The sequence below is a fragment of the Ascaphus truei genome, chromosome 7 (assembly GCF_040206685.1).
Source record: "Ascaphus truei isolate aAscTru1 chromosome 7, aAscTru1.hap1, whole genome shotgun sequence".
NCBI classification, from domain to species: Eukaryota; Metazoa; Chordata; class Amphibia; order Anura; family Ascaphidae; genus Ascaphus; species Ascaphus truei.
In genome coordinates, this window is record NC_134489.1 from 38,050,115 (window position 1) to 38,062,614 (window position 12,500).

At 50.1% G+C, this 12,500-nt stretch overlaps 1 protein-coding gene across 3 annotated transcripts in view; it reads left to right on the forward strand.

Annotated features, from left to right (window-relative positions):
• DCAF8 (DDB1 and CUL4 associated factor 8) overlaps positions 1–12,500 on the forward strand; it is a 34,915-nt gene that overhangs the window by 13,366 nt on the left and 9,049 nt on the right. For all 3 annotated transcript variants that reach the window (XM_075607747.1, XM_075607748.1, XM_075607749.1), the window contains 7 exons: positions 128–238; positions 924–996; positions 1,952–2,009; positions 4,118–4,225; positions 6,179–6,309; positions 9,252–9,371; positions 10,776–10,892. In XM_075607747.1, coding sequence (XP_075463862.1) covers positions 128–238; positions 924–996; positions 1,952–2,009; positions 4,118–4,225; positions 6,179–6,309; positions 9,252–9,371; positions 10,776–10,892 — 718 coding nt within the window. The remainder of the gene's footprint in view (positions 1–127; positions 239–923; positions 997–1,951; positions 2,010–4,117; positions 4,226–6,178; positions 6,310–9,251; positions 9,372–10,775; positions 10,893–12,500) is intronic.

Below are 12,500 nucleotides of genomic sequence, written 5' to 3' on the forward strand. Positions count from 1 at the left end.
TCTGTGTAATTATTAACCTGGCGTTTGGGGTCATGTTTTATTTTCCGGGCCTCCAACACTGTGTTCTCCCTGGGGGTTTAGTTAGAGACGTATGTTTTCACCTGGCTGTTCTCTATCCCCTCTGAAGGAGGCTGGTCGTAACCAAGGAAAAAGAGAAGAAAGTTGGCTTATACACAATCTATGTTAATCCAGCAAACACTCACCAGTTTGCCGTGGGCGGAAGAGATCAGTTTGTCAGGTGAAGTTTGCCCACTGTGACTTAACATGACACTTTATTTCACACCTGTCAGCTGATGAGCGCTGCAGCGTTGAGTGTATCCTGCAGAGCAATGGGAGTTTAAAGACGGTATCCTAGCTAGTTAGTCTAATGCATTATCATCCTTATTAATTTAATGCAGGGGTTCCTTACTCAACTCCTCGAGAACCCCCAACAGGTCTGATTTTAAGGCTATCCTGGCTTCGGCACAGGTGGTTCAGTGAAAATAATTGTCGCCTGTGCTGAAGCAGGGATATCCTGAATGCCTGACCTGCTTGTGGTTCTTGACAACTGGCGTTGGGAACCACTGATCTAAGAGGTAATGCGGTCCCTGTTCAAAAGAACTAGCTTGCACGCTAAAGGGAAGGTGGGAATTGAAACACAAGTAGACTAGATTCAGCATGTAATGCGAGTTGGATTTCCAATGCTAAATCCCTCCATGAATATGTCTGCTGCCATTCTGTTAACCCAGGAGATCTCGACTGCGCAGTCAAAGACTTCGCCACTGGTTGAGCAGCCACCTGTGCTGAAGCAGGGATATCCTGAAAACCTGACTTGTTTGGGTGTCTTGAGGGCTGGCGTTGAGAACCCCTGGATTAACCTCTTTGCTGCCGGAGTGCATTTGCGGGCCATTCATTCATTCTCACCCTGCCTCTCCCTTTTCTAGGATTTATGACCAGCGGAAAATAAACGAGAATGAAAATAACGGGGTGCTGAAGAAGTTCTGCCCTCACCACCTGGTGAGTTATGAGAGGGTGTCCCTCGCAGGAAGGCTGCAGCGTGCGCACTCCACCTGAAAAAAAGCTGCATCTGTCATTGTTCATCAATGTAACATTTTGGGAGATCTATGACAATAACATCCTGTATTAAGGATGCTCCTTATTAAAGGTGTGGTTCTCTCTATGGTAGCAGGGAGTCTCTGCAGCTGAATCGCGGTAATGTCAGCTCCAGGCACCCACTGCTTCCCGAGATACTTCTGAAGGTGCCTCCCAGTACCATCCCCGGCTGGCTAAACAATATGTAGGCTTTAATCTTTGGTGGCACAGGAGCCAATATTGGCCCGTGGGAGATTTAGTAACGCAATTACCGGCAACACCTACAGAGGCATCTCCTGAACCAGGGGTGCGCAAACTTCCTGCGGTGCGACCCCCTGCCTGCTCTCCCCCTGTGTTGCGCCCCCCCCCCCCATACCTTTGATACGGGATCATGTGACGTCACGCCGTGTTGCCATGGCGACGGGCATCAAATGCTGCCGCACGGTCACGTCACATGATCCCCGCCTCATTACCATGGCGGCACGTGGCCCGAAACCAGCTCAATTCACGTAAGTGTAACTGGCGCGACCCCCAAATAAATCTCGCGCTCCCCAGTTTGCGCACCCCTGTCCTAAAGCAGGGGGTCCCTGAAGCTGAATGCCCCCTTGCTTCATACCGACTTAAAAATAAAAAGGACTGCTGCTTTAAGTGTAAGAAAATAAATCCGTACTCATCAGGATATCGTGCAGAACTCACACGGAGATGTTCGCTTGTGTCTCTAATCCTTTCACAGGCTGAGGGGCCTCCGATGCATTGCTATGTGCAGTAGGCCCCTTTGGCAACAAAGAGGTTAATGTTCTCTCCAAACCCCCTGCAAACACCGGGACCCCGTGTACTTTGCATGCCCAGACCTCACCTGCACATTTTGCTTGTGTTCCAGGTTACAAGCGAGGCGAAGGCGAACATTACGTGCCTTGTGTACAGCCACGATGGGACAGGTAAGTGCGCTCCTATTCTCACTGCTGCTTCCGGAACAGCGCACCCCTGGGGTGCTGCTGTGTGACACTCCCAGGTGGCGAATTGACCAGTCCTTTATCATATTCTGAAGATGCCCAACTCGCAAATCTCAACCCAATGCAGCCTCTCTGTGTCAGATCCAAGATGGCGTCTCCGGAATCCATATGCAGCCGTAGCTAGACTTGCTTGACGTAAGCTGCGGGAAAGAAATCCATTTGCCACGGCTCGGCGTGGTGGTGGCTGCTGCTGGTGGCACGTTTTGGAACCGTGGTGGTGTTGGGAAAGCGGTGTGGCGTCAAATCATGGTTCCAAGGATAGTAAACGCAGCCACGGCTCTTGCGCTGCATTTATGTCAATACATCAATGTATGGCTATGGTTGTAGGGTTTGCTAAAGCTTCATTTCAACACGGGAGGAGGGGAAAATATTCTCTGTACTACGAACATTCCTCTAGTTCAGGGGCGGCCAACTCCAGTCATTGAGGGCTACCAACAGGTCAGGTTTTCATGATATCCCTGCTTCAACACAGGTGTCTCAATCAGTCCTTGCTTCGACTGAGCCACTGATTGAGCCACCTGTGCTGAAGCAGGGATATCCTGAAAACGTGACCTGTTGGTGGCCCTGGAGGACTGGAGTTGGCCGCGCCTGCTCTACTTCAATCGATATTTTCGGTATTCATATGTTCTTGCCCCCTCCACGAGCAAGCTGCGTCAGCCACTGACTATTGTACATTATATTCCTGTCACATTTATCCCCTTTAACACACCACCTCCCTATAACACACACATCCATAAAAAAACCAAAGCTCCCTGGATGAGTTTCACAAAGCCTTGGGGGGGGTTCTCACTAGCAAAGCTGTTGGAGAAATGAGATCTGGATATTCACACCGAATGCCAATTACTATGCAGATATTCTTAGTCCACGATAAATGTGTCATCTTGTTATGCATTCCCCCCACCCCCCCGAGCGCTAATGTTTGTGATGAATAACCCTCTTGCTGACAGATGGGTGTACAATGCATCTCTGGCAGCAAACCGTCGCCAACAAAGGAATGACATGAAAACAACATAAGTGTACGGCCCCCTTGTGATGAGTTCTGGGCTTCCCTACAGTCCTGCGTTTTGGTCTTTTGGGTGGTCATACCTCTGTTTTCTTAGTTCTGTGTAACCACTTTACCTGTCAACCCCCACCGTCACCCATTTGTTGAGTAAAAGCACGCCTCCAATAAGGGTGAATCGCAATACTTTGCAGTTAAACAAATTAACATATACAGTGGTTTTGTAAGACAGGGAAAGCTAGAAAGAAGAGTTAAGTCTAAGGCCTGGGACATAGTGAGTTTGTCCGGGCCGAGGCGCGCTGAGGCTCAGGGAAAGCGGGTGCTTTCCCTGGCCTTACACAGCGCGCCGTCAGGGGGCGGGTCGGGGGCGGGCCAGTGACGTCACGGTACGGTTGCCAGTGCGGACGCGTGCGCGAGCCCCTGCTAAAGCCGCTCTCATTGCGGCTGCAGGGGCTCAGTGCCGAGCAGCTGACCATGTCCGAGGCCTAAGGCTGTATCCATACAGGGGCAGGCTGCACGGACGCGTCCGCAGACTGAGCGATCAGACTGCCTAAAGGCAGTGATCGCGTCTATACAGCGTGCGGGCGTAGGAGGGGGCGCGCGATGCTTGTGAAATCAGTCAAAACTGATTTCTCGCGCGATAGTGGCGGTCACGTGAGCGGTTCGCCCAATGAGGGCGAACCAGCTCCGTGACGTCACTGGCCCGCCCATAGACACGCCCCCGGACGGAGCGCGTACTACGGCCAGGGAAAGCACCCGCTTTCCCTCAGCCCCCGCGCGCCTCCGCACGGCTGCAGTGTCTATGGACGCAGCCTTATATCACACCCGAAACAGCGGGAAGGCAGATATACAGCTGAGCTCTGGAGAGAGTTGCAGGCCTCTGAAGCTGCACATGGGAAGGCCCTCCCCCACCCAGCATAGGGTGCAGCACCCGTGGCACAGAGAGGCCACTAGGGACGGTCATTCACTACACCCCCAGGCCAGGATTAGGTGCGTGTTCCCCCTATTAACCCAGATCCTTTTTTCTCCCCAGAGCTCCTTGCCAGCTACAACGACGAAGACATTTATCTATTCAACTCTTCCCACAGCGACGGTGCAGAGTACATCAAGCGATACAAAGGGCATCGAAATAACGCCACAGGTATGGTGATCACCGTCATTTTCACTACCAAATTCCTGAAGCGTCACGAGGCCCTTCTGAAAACGACGCCAGCGTTTTCCATCGTCGGGGACAGTCACTTGGCCGTCAATTAGTACTCGGTGATTCCCGTAGTGCATAGCAAAGAAACGATCAACTAGCTCAGTCTTATTCTGTAAGGTGCGACGGTGCCGCGACATCAGGTGTTCCGTGACGTTAGCGAGGTGTTCTGTGCGGCAGCGCCGTGACGTTAGCGAGGAGTTCTGTGCGGCAGCGCCGTGACGTTAGCAAGGAGTTCTGTGCGGCAGCGCCGTGACGTTAGCGAGGAGTTCTGTGCGGCAGCGCCGTGACGTTAGCGAGGAGTTCTGTGCGGCAGCGCCGTGACGTTAGCGAGGTGTTCTGTGCGGCAGCGCCGTGACGTTAGCGAGGAGTTCTGTGCGGCAGCGCCGTGACGTTAGCGAGGAGTTCTGTGCGGCAGCGCCGTGACGTTAGCGAGGAGTTCTGTGCGGCAGCGCCGTGACGTTAGCGAGGAGTTCTGTGCGGCAGCGCCGTGACGTTAGCGAGGAGTTCTGTGCGGCAGCGCCGTGACGTTAGCGAGGAGTTCTGTGCGGCAGCGCCGTGACGTTAGCGAGGAGTTCTGTGCGGCAGCGCCGTGACGTTAGCGAGGTGTTCTGTGCGGCAGCGCCGTGACGTTAGCGAGGTGTTCTGTGCGGCAGCGCCGTGACGTTAGCGAGGTGTTCTGTGCGGCAGCGCCGTGACGTTAGCGAGGAGTTCTGTGCGGCATGCAACCGGCAGCCATGCAACCGGCAGCCATGCAGCCTGCAGCCATGCAACCTGCAGCCATGCAACCTGCAGCCATGCAACCTGCACCTCACTCGATTGTTAAACTCCATTTAAGTAAATGCAAGAGGATCGTGTCGCTAGCTGCGCCACCATATTGAAGGGAGAAAATAAGATGCTAAATGGGGTGGCTCTTGGTGCTGATCTAACCACTTGTACACTGAGAAGCTCTTGCCTTGCGGTTCCAGTAAATGGGATCTTTGAGGTGACTGTAATTTATCAGTTACAGAGCACAAACCTTTCCAAGACGGGGGTCCCCAAAACCTCACTGCACCGTCTCGCACTCATGGAAACCGCAGTCACGTCTTGGAGGGGGAGCAGTTTGTCCTACTAAGGGACATGCATGCATACATGTGCACACATACACGCTCACACATACACACACGCTGTTTGCTGTCCTGCAGCAGCTCACTTCAATATATCTTTGTATGGACCACATGTATTAAGCCTTCTCCTGGAGTGCAGTGTTTAACAACCCACTCCAGAATGCAAAGGGTTAAGCACCCCACCCCACTTGCTATTGGTTTTATCTTTGTTATATGACCACTAGTTGTCACTGTAGTCCTCGCTATCCAACGTTTCACTTTACAACGAATGGCATATCCAACGCGTTACAATGCAACCCTATGGGCTGTTTTCCAACGCCTGAATGCGTTATCCAACGCTCACCGCCACTGATTAACATGGGACTCACTTTACAATGGTGTTACTATCCAGCGCTACTTCCAGAGCGGATTACGTTGGATAACCGAGGACCGTCTGTAATGTTCATTCAATCTTTACAGTTGTGATTTGTTCCCCTCCCCACACCCCCAACGGTTTTGTTACTTTGTAATGCAATGATGGATTTGTTACTTTGTAATGCAATGATGGATTTGTTACTTTGTAATGCAATGATGGATTTGTTACTTTGTAAGGCAGTGTTCGCTTCTCTTTGTAGCATCTTTTTCTGTATAACCTGCCATTGTTACACAGAAGCAACTGCTAAAAAGGGCTGGCACATTTATCAAAAGCACAGAAATCACACAGAGAAGAAACGGGATGTTATTTCTCTGGTAGGTGTTTTTTTTCCCTCCGCTCCCGTATTCAACCAGTTTTCCGTTGTCTTTTTCTCAGTGAAAGGTGTGAATTTCTACGGCCCCAACAGCGAGTTTGTGGTGAGCGGCAGCGACTGCGGCCACATCTTCCTGTGGGAGAAATCCTCCTGCCAGATTGTACAGTTTATGGACGGAGACAAGGGAGGCGTGGTGAGTATCGCCGACGCGCTCGCCATCGCCCAAAGTCCTACCCTGTACTCGTCCACTGAGAGGCTTGGGGACCCCTTCGCTGTAAGGGGGGCCAGTGAACCATTGATTCACTAATAGACTTGGAGATGAAGTGGCAGATTTCTCATTAGGCCCGGGCCCAGGGCGGCAAAAACGTCCGCCCCCATATACTTTTTCCGCGCTCTCGGGCCTGATGGGAAGTCATTTAGCTGTTGCGGCCGCCTCCTTACCTGCCGCCCTGCTTCTCCTTCTGAACCGCAGTGACGTCACGGCGTCTCGCTGCGTCAAATGATGTCATAACGTTGTGTTACCATGGCAATGTGTTGGTGACGTCTGGGACATCATTTGACGCTGTGGTTCAGGAGGAGGAGGGGGGCGGCGGCAGGTACGATGGCGGTCGCAACATCTGTGCCTTGGGGCGGCGTATTTTGAAATCCGCCGCTGAGGAGATGACCACAATACGAATATATGTATCTCTCTTCACGTTATTCTGGCCTGTGGGAGAAGGAACAATAGCGGAGTAGTCTTTTTGGGAGTGTCCATGGGTAGAATAGATATGCCAAATTATACGGATCTGTTGTTTAATCTAATGTGAGGGTCGGCTATTAAGAGTGTTAATGTCAATCTAATACATTAATCCCCGACTCCTATACTGTATGTAGCTCAGTGCGCTGGCAGCTGTAATTCAGAATGAAAGACTCCTCATCATGCAGATTATATTGAAGGTGCAACAAACGGCTCAATGTTTGTGCGTTCGGCCCAGGGGAATGTGCAGGCTTCCTCACACACTGAGCTAGATTTCTGCAATTAAGCAAGTTAAACAGAGCGTGTGCGTGTGTTTTAAGTTATGGTGGGTGAAAAAGGCAACACGTAACCTCCACCATATTGCATATAGCAATTTGCATGTAATTTCCCAGAATCCCTTGCTGCATTGGAAGCACTGTATGCTGGGGATAATGGTGAAAGGCGGGGTTGCAGACCTGCCTAAAACATGTGAATGTGCTCACAAGTGATCTTTTTATTTGCTATATGCCATACGGTGGAGGTTTCTTGTTGCCTTTTTCACCCACCATAACTTAAAACGTGATGGTAAACCCTACAGTCTTGAAAATTGCAAAGCCAGCAGTACAACCAACCTCACACTGATGATACCCATTAAGGTTGAAACATGTCTGTGAATGGTTTCTCTGGCTTTGCATCTGATTCCCATGCTGTGCTTTTACAGCTGTGTTAACAGCGAGCATTAGCTTATATGGGCTCCATGTAACAATGGTTTTTCAGACAAAAGGTGGCACTGTGTGCTCATTTGAATGCCATTTCCCAGAATCCCTTGCTGCAGTGGAAGCACTGTATGCTGGGTGGTAATAGTGAAAGGCGCGTGTGTGTGTGTGTTATGTTTTATTATTATTACAGTTCTGAGTGGCCCTGGGCCAAAAACCAGGTGAAATGAGATTTCCCAGGAATTGGCTGGCCATCGTTGCCTGTAAAGTGCTGTCATGTCTGTGTAGCATCGTCGCCAGCGTCCCCAGCGGGCATTCAGCTTTGCAATAGACAGAGCAGTTAGGGGGCAAGATCCCCCCTTCCCCCCTTATTCAGTGTGAATGTTCTATTCCAGGGGTGGCCAACTCCAGTCCTCAAGGGCCACCAACAGGTCAAGTTTTCAGGATATGCCTGCTTCAGCACAGGTGGTGCAGTCATCAACTGAGCCACCTGTGCTGAAGCGGTATCCTGAAAACCTGACCTGTTGGTGGCCCTTGAGGACTGGAGTTGCCCACCCCTGCTCTGGTCAGTTATTCGTTCCTGTCAACATTGTGACACTCCAGGGAGACCTCCTTGTGTATTTGTAGGTTTGTGCTGTTCCCACTTGCATAGCCTTCCTTTCTTCTCCTCGGATCTGTCGGGTCTTGCATAGCCTTCCTTTCTTCTCCTCGGATCTGTCGGGTCTTGCATAGCCTTCCTTGGTTCTCCTCGGATCTGACGGGTCTTGCATAGCCTGCCTTGGTTCTCTGAAGTCTCCCCCTTCCCCACCTTCCCTGATTTAGCAGACCTTTCCTTTTTTTTTTAGTATGGTTTACACATTACAATTTACCTTTGGCCAGCTTGCCAATCAATAATGGCAACCTTGTTATCACAAGCCAGTGGATATATTTGGTTTAGAGTGTCTGTCTGATCTACTAATTCGTAAACATAGAATCTCCAATGCACTTCCAATATGACAAATTATTAAATTTTTGTGGTTTATGTGGTCATAAGTACGGGTCGTTAAGTTCAATCTTTTGACCAAAATATATCAAACCTACAACCGCATCAAGGTGCCGCTCAGCAGGTACCTACACTACCGATGTTATGCGGTGTCCTTTAGTATGTCCCCCAGGCTTGTCTGCATAAAGAGAAAATAAAGCAATGATATCGTCACCAGCATGGGATGCGCGTGCTCTAAGCGTGCTCTAAGCGTGCTCTAAGCGTGCTCTAAGCGTGCTCTATGCGTGCTCCAAGCATACTGTATACTTCCCACGCTTATTGCTATAGCGAATGTTATTCCCACCTTTCTCCTTGGGGAAGGAACCTTGCTGTGCTGCTGTCACGTGTTCTTGGATATGCTGATTAAGTGGGGGTGGAATGGGTGAGTTTATACTAAGAGGGGGGGCCACATTCCTACTACACCATTTACAATTAGACGTACACAATCTTGGATCTGCTAATTAGGATATACATTTTACTCTCTTAACTCCAATCACCTCTAGGCAATGTCACCTGCTCAGTGCATTCCTGGTCATAGAAGCAGTGACCTTGTTATCCTGATTAAGGAAGTTACATTCAATATCTGCCCTTTATCTTAAGGGTTTGGCTAGTACAGAATCTGTAATAACACATGGATCTTAACGTATTGAAATGCAACATTGAACTGTTATTGTTTGTAACAGGTGAACTGCCTGGAGCCTCACCCTCACCTGCCCGTCCTGGCCACCAGCGGCTTAGATCACGACGTGAAAATCTGGCTGCCCACCTCCAAAGAGCCAACAGAGCTGGCTGGGCTGAAAGAGGTAGGTGCAGGAGGTCCCAATTCTTTGCAGAACCATGCAGCCTGCCACACCCCGCTGCTCTGTCTGATGGTGCACGGGGGGTGTGTGGGTGGGGGGGGTTTAAAAGCTTCCTCATAAGCGTTGGCTAACGTGTGGGCTCGAGATGAGTCACTGCAGCAGCCGTAGTGAGCTCATCCTTCCATATGGTGTTGTCGTCGGTGCTTCCAGAAAACGGAACCTGTGCCAGCGCAGTATCAAATCCAGGAGCAGTAGAGATTTGAGGGCGGACCGTTTTATCGCCGCATGTGATTATTACATGAGATAAGATCGGTGAGGGGGGGGGGCACGTGTTCTGCGTTAGCTTGAAAGACATCTGCGGGATAACCCAAGTGTCCAGAGAGAGCACCACTGCTCCATTTCCTATCCAACAGTCTTGATTCATCAGATAATCTAACACAATTGGGGGGGGGGGGGGGAAACTAATTTTAAAGCAGTCCAAGCTGCTGTTTCTATATTTTTTTATTTTTTCCCCATTATTATGTGCATCAATACAAACCACACAAAAAGTAATTTAGCTAAGTTGCCGATCGATCCATTCTCCTGTGATAGATTGGGGAAGACTCGGCTCGGGGGTTCACTAAATGGCTGTCAGTGCAGCAGAAGAGGACCAAAGATGCAAAGTTCTGTGGGGAAGATCATGTGACCAGGCAGTCACTAGCTACAATTGGTGCACTGCTAGAGTGAGGGCAGGGTTCAAAAAGGGGTGTGACAGAGCCTGTTTCAGAAGAGGAAGGGGATGTGACTTTGTAAATGGTTGCTATAGAAACAAAAAAATGCTTGTTATTTTTTTTATGTATTATAATGTCATTCACAGTGGTTTTAAAAAACAAAAATGCTACAAGTATTTTCTCCTAGTACAGAACTGATTTTTTTTTTTTTAAAAAGAGAGAAAAAACCGTGGGATATTGCTTGGTCTGCAGCTTTAAACCCGAACCATTTACAGACAGTATTTAACGAATAATACCCTCTTACTTTTTAGGACAATAGTTGTGCACATTCAGGCACAGTAGCACTGTTGTGTCTTTTATGTACTCCATCCGGTGACTTGAGGTTTGTAACAGTAATGGCGGTCTGATCTGGGCCATTTTGACAAGCGCCCTAGAACTGATGTCGGCAGAATTTGGGCTGGCAGGACTACAAGTAGAGACCATTGTGACGTAAGCTGGTTCTGCTAGTGAGCCGAGTGCATACGGACTGGAAGATTGAGTGCCCCGTTCTATGGTCCTTTCCATTTTGCCGCTTCTCAGAAGTAGGAAGCATGTTTGGCGTCGTTGCTTCACCTGACAGTATCGGTCGGCGGCGGCCTGGCTTTTGCGATGGGCAATGTGTGTTGTATTGTAATATGTGTTCTCTCCATCCGGCAAGGTGATTAAGAAAAACAAGCGTGAGCGGGACGAAGACAGCCTGCATCACACAGACCTGTTCGATAACCATATGCTGTGGTTCCTCATGCACCATCTCAGGCAGAGGGGACACCGCAGGGTAAGTACCTGATCCACTATGCCACTCCTTCCAGACATTGAAGAGCAGAACCTCTCCGCCCCCTCTCTCTACTCCCTCGCCCCTCTCTCTCCTCTCTCTCGCCCCTCTCTCTCGCCCCTCTCTCTCGCCCCTCTCTCTCGCCCTTCTCTCTCGCCCCTCTCTCTCTCCTCCCTCGCCCCTCTCTCTCGCCCCTCTCTCTCGCCCCTCTCTCTCGCCCCTCTCTCTCGCCCCTCTCTCTCGACCCTCTCTCTCGACCCTCTCTCTCGACCCTCTCTCTCGCCCCTCTCTCTCGCCCCTCTCTCTCGCCCCTCTCTCTCGCCCCCCTCTCTCGCCCCTCTCTCTCGCCCCTCGCCCCTCTCTCTCGCCCCTCTCTCTCGCCCCTCGCCCCTCTCTCTCGCCCCTCGCCCCTCTCTCTCGCCCCTCGCCCCTCTCTCTCGCCCCTCGCCCCTCTCTCTCGCCCCTCGCCCCTCTCTCTCCTCCCTCGCCCCTCTCTCTCCTCCCTCGCCCCCTTCTCTCCTCCCTCGCCCCCTTCTCTCCTCCCTCGCCCCCTTCTCTCCTCCCTCGCCCCCCTTCTCTCCTCCCTCGCCCCCCTTTCTCCTCCCTCGCCCCCCTTTCTCCTCCCTCACCCCCCTCTCTCCTCCCTCGCCCCCCTTTCTCCTCCCTCTCCCCCTCCCCCTCCTTCCCCCCCCCTCCTCCCCCCCCCCTCCAGAGTAAAGCGAAATTGCAAATGAATAGGCTAAAATGAAGTTACCTGTCTCTGCTTTAATTGAAACATGAAACGCTGCCTCTTCCCAGCTGATGTGAAGCATATTGGACTGTCTGCCTCTTATCACAGCTCCTTACATGTCAGTAAGAACAAAGGCCAACTGCTCTCTTGATGAGCCTCACAGCTCCTCTCCTTATTTACTATATTCCTTCAGTTTAATTGCTGTGTGGGTAGGCTCGCCAGATCCGCAGTAAAAACACTACTATTTTTTTCCTTATTTGAGTATAATTAAGGAGCCTGCACAGCCGCACAGAGCTCGTTATTGAGTGTTATAATAACAGTGACATGTGTAATAAATTGCATTTAAAAATAAACTGATACATAATCTACAAGGAATACATTGGGATGATGTTTTTGCGGGGGGAAAATGTGGAAGATAAATGGGCAGTCTTTAAAACATTGTTAGAGAAGCACACTCATCAGTGTATTCTCTTGGGTAATAAATCTAAAAGAAACAAGTCTAAACCTTCAAAAAGTCTGGACATCTTTTTAGAAAGGAAAGGTATACAGGGATATACCAAATAAGTAAACACGAGAAGGGCGCTGATCCAGGGAGTCATCTGATTGCCAATTCTTGGAGTCAGGAAGGAATTTATTTTTCCCCTTATGAGATATCATTGGATGATATGACACTGGGGTTTTTTGTTTGCCTTCCTCTGGATCAATAAGGAAGTATAGATATAGGATAAAGTATCTGTTGTCTAAATTTAGCATTGGTTGAACTTGATGGACATGTCGTTTTTTTTAACCTTATCTACGATGTAACCACGCCTATCTTAAGTTTTTAAAGGTACAAATACTGTAGTTTTTTTTTTTTCTCTCTTAAAAGACTTATAGGAAAA